Source organism: Octodon degus, unplaced genomic scaffold (genome assembly GCF_000260255.1).
Source record: "Octodon degus isolate 3935 unplaced genomic scaffold, OctDeg1.0 scaffold00182, whole genome shotgun sequence".
NCBI lineage: Eukaryota > Metazoa > Chordata > Mammalia > Rodentia > Octodontidae > Octodon > Octodon degus.
In genome coordinates this window covers 3,933,624-3,941,069 of record NW_004524758.1, presented here as the reverse complement: position 1 = coordinate 3,941,069, position 7,446 = coordinate 3,933,624, and the positions used below count along the sequence as shown (strand labels likewise).

The window sequence follows — 7,446 nt, the reverse complement described above, 5'->3', positions numbered from 1 at the left end:
GCGGGGCTGGCTGGCATGTGGTGCTGGGGGATTGAACCATGGTCCCTCTGCTTTTTTGCTAAGCTTGTTCCAAGTAGGTGCTTTAGACCACTGAGCCATCTCACCAGCCCCAGCCCTTTCTTATGTAAAGAAACTCCTCTTCAAACAAAATCATGTCACTCTGTTTAATTTCCTTCTAAGAGCACCAACGGAGGTGACTCATTTGTGAAATGGCTGCTACTACAATGTAAATTCCACAATGTGAATCACGTCTGTCTTCCTCATTGCTGGACTGGCAACTTGGAGGTGTGCCTGGTACACAGCGGGCGCAGGCTGGCTGTCTAGTGAACCAAGAGCTATTCTTCCAGAGTTGCTTTACACTTAAAAATATATACAACAAAACTAATACAAACAAAAATAATGTGTGTTTGTATGCTTAAAAGTGAGAGACAGCAAAAAAGAGACCTAAAATACACTTTCTGCTTATTTTAAATATTTGTAATTTTTTTCTAAACTCTCAACTTGTTCTGTCAACAGACAACAGAAATGCTGAATAGATACTTCCAATGTGAGTTAAAATAATCATCACTCTGTATAAAAACAAATACTTGCACGAGCATAACTTCATTCTTTAACCTGTGCCAGGCTACAAAAGTCAGGTTTATGTGTCTTTTATTGTTACCCAAGACAAATATTTCTAGGATTAAAAAAATCCAATAGCTACATATCATATATATATTACATATAAACTTTCCCTGTGTCATAAGAGTTTATACAGCTAAAACAGCATATTTTATAATACAAAATACCCCTAAGGGTGACTAATAATTTTGCCTTCTCGTGGGCTGGGAAGTGTAGCTCAATGGCAGAACTCTTGCTCAGCATGCACAAGGCCTGGCATATGATGCTCAGCATCATAAAGAAATAATATTTTTGTTCTCTGGGACTAGCAAAAGACTGCCCACAGTAGGTATCTAGTAAATGCCTGTTAGTACCTCATAAATGCATATTATATTACAAAAGTGGAGCTATAACTTATAATTCCATGGCAGTTACAAAGGGTCAGGAAAGATCAAAAAAGAAAATGTAGAAACACTAGGAGATATGAGACAGAGGTATATTTGTGGGTCACTTCATTATCTGACTTTTCTCCAAAAGTCCTAATAATAACAGTACTAACTAGAAGTAGACTGTTTTGACTACCTAGATCAAAAAATCTGAAAATACAGTTTCAATCTTACTACCAATTAGTTACAATATCACAAATCTAGGAACCATAACCCTAGAAATGCCGTATTTTTCAGAGTACCTACGGAAACACTGTCCTTAGATTGCTGAAATATCCGCAATCCCTTCAATCAGTTTTACATTTTTGAAGAAAAGTAGCCTCTATGCTTTTCACTCCTAAGTCCTCCGGTCAATATCAGACTTTCTGTAGCTATCCTTTCTTGAGATAAAGTTCAACAAAACTACAGCTACATAAGAAACGTAGGGTGAAAGAAGATGCATGAGAGATAACAAAACTTACGAGCAGCTTGGAAAGTTTACTTGCAAACTATGTCCCTTTCCCCAGAACCCTGGTGCTTTTTAAACAGTGCCCTATGCTATTTTATACGCTCCTGCTGAAAATCATAATAGCAGCAATTGTTCCAAAGACAGATTACAAAATATGTGAAGCCTCTTTCATGAAACAGCATAGGTACTCAGTGGCTGCTGGCAGAGTCTCACAGCTTGAACTGCTTCTTGGCACACAGCCACTCACCTTTTTCTCCTTCTTGCCAAAGCTGAGGCCAGGGGTCCCCTTCTCAACAACTATGCAGGAGATGCCTTTGGGGCCTGGTCCTCCAGTTCGGCACATGACCACGTAGATGTCTGATTCACCACCACCACTGATGAAAGCCTGTGTTAAGAGAACAGTGTGGGGTGCATGGGTATCAAGGACCATGTGAGTTCTGAACATAATGTCTGAGAAAATGCTTCAGTTCTCCCAACAAAAAGACACACGGGGTACAACACAGAAACTAAGGTGGGACAGCAGGTAATGCCGTGATTAAAGAACAAGGATTTAGTTGTTAAGAATATAAAAAGGGATGAAGTCAATGAAATTATCTGGAACCAATGAGAAAAGATAAACACTGGGGTGATAAAAAGATATGGATCAAGAGGTTCTCTTCCCGAAACATAAAAACCCTACAGGAATATTAACTCATACACTGAAGGGATCAGGGATATCAGGAGCAAGGTGGGGACAACCTCCAATTTGCTCGGGGAAGGCAGTATGCAGGTACCTTGGAGCCATTGAGGATGTAATGATCCCCTTGTCGTTTAGCAGAGGTCAAAAGAGAGGCAGCATCACTCCCACTTCCTGAGGCAGGGATCAAAAGGGAGTGAAGTAAAGAAGTGAATGAAGTTAAAGGAGCTCAACAAGGCTGCATCTCTTAGGAAGTCTTCCTGACAAAGGAAAAGCAGGTACTACTTTAAAGTCCAAATGGCTAAAGGAATTCTCTGTACTTTGTGAAAACTGCTTACACCAAGACAATTACTATGGCTTTTCCAACATACCACCTTGCAGTGAGTCACTTGTGAGGAAGTCTGGTTTAGAGCCAAGGGACTGTGATCTAAAGGTTTCTGAGTCCTATGCTATCAAGTCATGAGACTTTCATTGCTCCACGGTGCTTGCTAAACAGTGTCTCTGTGCATCAATCAGCAGAACGGAGAGCTCAGTGGATACACCGGAGTTACACCACTCTCCTTACTAAATCTCACCTGCAGGATGGCAAACCCACCTGGTTCAGTGAGGCAGTAAGAGGCAAACTTCTCCATGGTACAAAGTGGTGGACAAAATTTGTGCCTCTGTTCCTCAGTTCCAAAGCGATCAATTATCCAGGCACACATGCTGATTGGGTCACCAAGAAGGAAAGACATTGACACAAATAAAGAAAGAAAAGGAAATGGGGTGTGGTGGAGAAAGAGAACAAAGAATAGCAAAATAGAGGAAAGTAGAGAGAATGAGAAGGGGAAAGTCACAATTGAGAAGATTCAACTTTAAAAGAAAGGACTGGATTAAAACATATTCCTGGAATATACAATACCCAGAGATAACAAGAACCAAAGTATTTCTCACGTGGATTCTGATACTATTTGTAATTAGATTAAATGAGTATCTAATACGTATTTTATCAAATTACTAGAGGTTTCACCTGCAGATTGAGGGAAAGGCGACAGGACTCTATCCTAATTGAGAAATCTGACCAACGTGATTTCTAAGCAATGTTCAAGATAGCAAAATCAAGTCCAAGTGCTACTAACAGCCCAGTTCCTCAAGGATTTCTAAGTCCCTGGGAACTAGAGCAACCCACCTGAAATGATCCATCTTTTCCTTAGGGATGTGAAATGTCCCAGTCAACCTACATGGGCACTACCTGGTGCTGTACCAGCTTGGGCACTCACTTGTGAATGCTTATGTAGGCTGTGGTGCTGGTACAGCCTGTAGCCAAGGCTTCAAAGATGACAGAGGTATCAAGCCGTGATAGTCCAGATCCACCAACATCTGTCTGAACGTAGACTCCCCCAAAGCCTAGCTGGGCTGCCTTTCGCATCACTTCCACAGGGAACAGTTCCTATACGCAAAAAGCAGAGCAGAGTCATCAGTAACTTTCAGAGATGGGTTCTCCTTTAGAGAATACAACAAGGGAGCCAGGGTATCTGCATTTGGAAGAGCAATGAGATTCTCATAAAGCTTCTGTCCTGAGGCCAGACAGCTCAGCAGACTAAAGCACCTACTTGGGCAAGCTCAGCAACCAGGATTCAATCCCTGACGAGCCATGCCGCCCCTGCCCCCGGGGCTCACTGAGATGGCAACTGGGCATGGTGGTGCATGCCTGTATTCCCAGCACTTGGGAGGCTGAAGACAGGAGGATCACTATAAGTCTGATCTGTATAATGAGACCCTGTAGACCCTGTGCTAAATACATTTAAAAAAGAAAAAAAAGCTTCTGTCCTGTCATTTTTTCCTTTTTAATTATCTATAGCATTACGTTGGTTTTAAGTATGTTCAAATCTTTGTTCAATTAAAAAGAAAAAAGGTATCTTACAAGATGATCAAGTGCCTCCTATGAAAGGAATTTCCATTACCAGTCTTCTTACTTAGAGGTAAGTGTTGGGAAGAGGAGAACAGATACTGAGCAATTAGGATTATACAGAGATGACAGTAAGGGTCACTCTGTGTAACATTTGTTGGGACATCTCACCAGAAGGAAAACTCTTACCTTCTGATCCCACTCTGCCATATTTGGAGCCATCTCCCGGGCAGCAAAGTCAAAAGCCACTTTTTGAAATTCTTTTTGTTCTTCATTTAGTCCCATGGAAGCTGTGGGCAGGATTGTATATGCTCAAATCTATATCAGGGATCAGAAAGGGCACCACCAATGAGAAGCACCAGGAAGCTGAGACAGTAGGCCAACTACAGCATTTCCCAAACAGAGCAGGGCCATTAGTGGCCAGTGTGGCACCATTCATCACTAAGCAGCTCCTCAGGTGGAGAAGGGGAAATACTTAGTGACTTCTGAGACATCTCTTCAGCACTTAAAGAAACATAGTTGTAGTCCTAAAGAAACCTGGCAAGTGCAAGGTCCTGAGGTCAATCCCTGGTACCACAAAAAAAAGAAAGAGAAAGAGAAAGAGAGAGAAAAAGAGGAAGAGAGAGAGAGAGAGAGAGAAAGAGAGACAGACAGACAGACAGACAGACATCAGAGACTGCTAAGTTTAAGAACTAGCACAAGGTAGTGTGACCAGGAATTTTCAAAGGGACAGTGAGACTGTCTTTATTAGCAGTTATTTCTTCTTTTGTGAAGGAATCACCTAATTCGGGTGTGCTAAGAAAAACTAAAACAAGAACATGCTTACACTTGAAGACACAGTGAAAACTTGTAGCACAGTGTTGGCAGGAAAATGAAAGAGGTAAGAGGACATGAGGCCTTGGTATTAGTATTACTTTTTTTTGAATTGTACACCATCATGTTTCCAGATATATAAACATTATGATTACTAAAATCAAGGTAATTAACAAAACATCACCCCATATATGTGACAGAAATTCTTAATTTCCTCCACACAGAAATATTTTATAATAGTACAAATTAAAAAAAATATTTGTAAAACAAAAAATGTGCTTAGCACCTGTCCCTCAGTTACTTTTCTCTCACCACTGGAACAAAACACCCAACAGCCAAAATTAAGGAAAAAAAGGTCTAGTTAGCTCACAGTTAGTGGAGTCCATACTCAGCTGTCTCCAAGGCAGTGGGGCACATAGCAGAAGGCAACAGTTCATGGTAGCAGCAGACAGCAAAAAGCAAAGGGAGGAGCACTGGCTGCCGAGGCCAGCAAGGCTCTTTTTCTTCCTCAGATTATATTCAGGCTATCTACCCCAGGCTGGGTGTACTAGTCCCAGCATTGGATCAGGAATTTATCATAAACTCTAGAAGCCTGCCCTACTGACACAGGCTTTGGGGGGACACCTAGACACAGACCATAACAGTATCTCACTCCCAGATAAAGAATAAAACACATAAATGAACACCTTCTGCTTGGTTCCTAGATTATTTCTACAAATCAGTATCTTTTTAAAATAAAAACTGACAATGACATACGTATTGTTTTGTAACCTGCAAACCCACACCAACATCATAGTCTCTTTTAACTTCCTTTTCACATCACCTCTCCCTATTCCACTCTTCTGTAATGATAGTCTCTTTTCTCCTTTCATGTCATCCATTTTCAGATTCTACATACTTGGGAAAACATGCCATTTGTCTGAATCTAGCTTAGTTTGCTTAACACGATGATCTCTAGTCATTCTTATATTATTTTCTGAATTATCTTTCAATACAGAAACACTGATCATTATTATTGATCGAATAAGCACTAATAAAACTCAGTAAGGCTTATAAGCTTGCCCAAATAGCACAATTTGAGGCCACAACACACACACACTAAAAAGGCAAAGATATGAAGGAAAACAAATTAAGTGAGACAAGGAACTGAAGTGTGAGCACAAAGCAAAATCCCACAACCTCTAATAATATAAGCATTTTTAAATGCACATGGGAAAGAAAACTAAGTAGAGAACTCAGCTCTAGTTGAGAATCCTAATGTTCAAAGAATGCTTCAGTCACACAGTTGTGCAAGAGGACTGGACAAGGAAGCAAGCTTTTCAGCTCTGATTCTGAAAAGAATAACTGAAAAGATTCAATTCAATATTCAATTCCGAAAAGATTAATTCAGGTATGTCAGGAAGGGAAATTTTAAAACCTCAGTTCAGCTAGTATAAAATCAATTCATACTGGAGGGTTAACAACCTAAGTTTGCAGATCAAAATTAGAGAAAAAGGAGGGCCGCAAGGAAAGCCAACATTTTGGCCCTAGCCTTCCAAGGTCAATTAAGACTCAGGACATATGAGAACTTGTACTGTAACGTCATGTAACTCAGTAGTGTCCCAAAATTTCTGATCAAGGAGATTATGTGGCCAAAGAGGAAAATGATCGATGATGTAGAGTGTGCCTAAGGAGAGTCACATGGAGAGAAAACATTCTCTCAGGCTTTCACAGAGAGCACACTGGCCAAGCAATGGCCATGACTCATCCACATGGTTGACACTGACAAAGGATCTACAATCTGAGGTACAGGATCTCAGGAAAAATCCTGAGGGGATTTCACTGACCTTATCAGACCCAAAAGCTACAACTCTTGTTGCATAGGTCCTGCCTTACCTTGCTCCTAACCATCCAGCAGAAAAGTGTAAAAACGGAGTATAAGAAGTAAAGCCACGTTGAGCTGTAGGGAACTCAGGTCAACAATTTCTAACATTGTCAGTGAAGCGGAAGACCCAATACTATTATGGACTACTGTACTCTTTTAGAATACTTTGCTGAGTTAACACACCTATAATATTCAAATAACAGTACTTAACAGAAAAAGGGGATACAGATGAATATCCATTTTGTATCTGTGTATTCAAAATGGTTAGGACAGATGTATAGTTTCATTCTCTTAATGAATAGAGGGATTTGTTCTAATAGTGTTTGTAAATAAGATATTGTGTCTGCATCTTGTACAGCAAATAACCACTAGGAAGAATGTGTGCAATGTGTTAATTATTGAATCTATCCTACCAATTTGGTTTGAAACTCTCTCATTGCTATTTGTTTCTCAATAAAATTATGGGAAAAAATATCAATTCACATTAGACACCGAGCAAACTTCCCATCTATGAGACAAATGATATACAAGAAATACAGCAGTCCTCCTTATTTCAGTTTGACTTTCTTGGACTCACTGTTTTGCAAGTTTTCAAATAATATTAATCTAAATTATTTATTGTGGATTGTTTGCTGTATTGTGGGATTTTGCAGTACTGTACAGTATACATGTTGTTAAAATTATGTAGGTTGGGACCGGGGCAATGGCTCA

At 40.1% G+C, this 7,446-nt stretch overlaps 1 protein-coding gene across 2 annotated transcripts in view; it reads right to left on the bottom strand.

Moving 5' to 3' along the window:
* Acad8 (acyl-CoA dehydrogenase family member 8) overlaps positions 1-7,446 on the bottom strand; it is a 21,559-nt gene that overhangs the window by 9,370 nt on the left and 4,743 nt on the right. Inside the window, exons 2-6 of one of the 2 annotated variants that reach the window (XM_023703836.1) lie at positions 4,248-4,348; positions 3,430-3,599; positions 2,766-2,875; positions 2,268-2,344; positions 1,742-1,879 (exon numbers count right to left, since the gene is read on the bottom strand). In XM_023703836.1, coding sequence (XP_023559604.1) covers positions 1,742-1,879; positions 2,268-2,344; positions 2,766-2,875; positions 3,430-3,599; positions 4,248-4,348 — 596 coding nt within the window. Of the gene's footprint in view, positions 1-1,741; positions 1,880-2,267; positions 2,345-2,765; positions 2,876-3,429; positions 3,600-4,247; positions 4,377-7,446 lie in introns of both variants that reach the window. The other variant, XM_023703837.1, reaches the window with a different exon arrangement.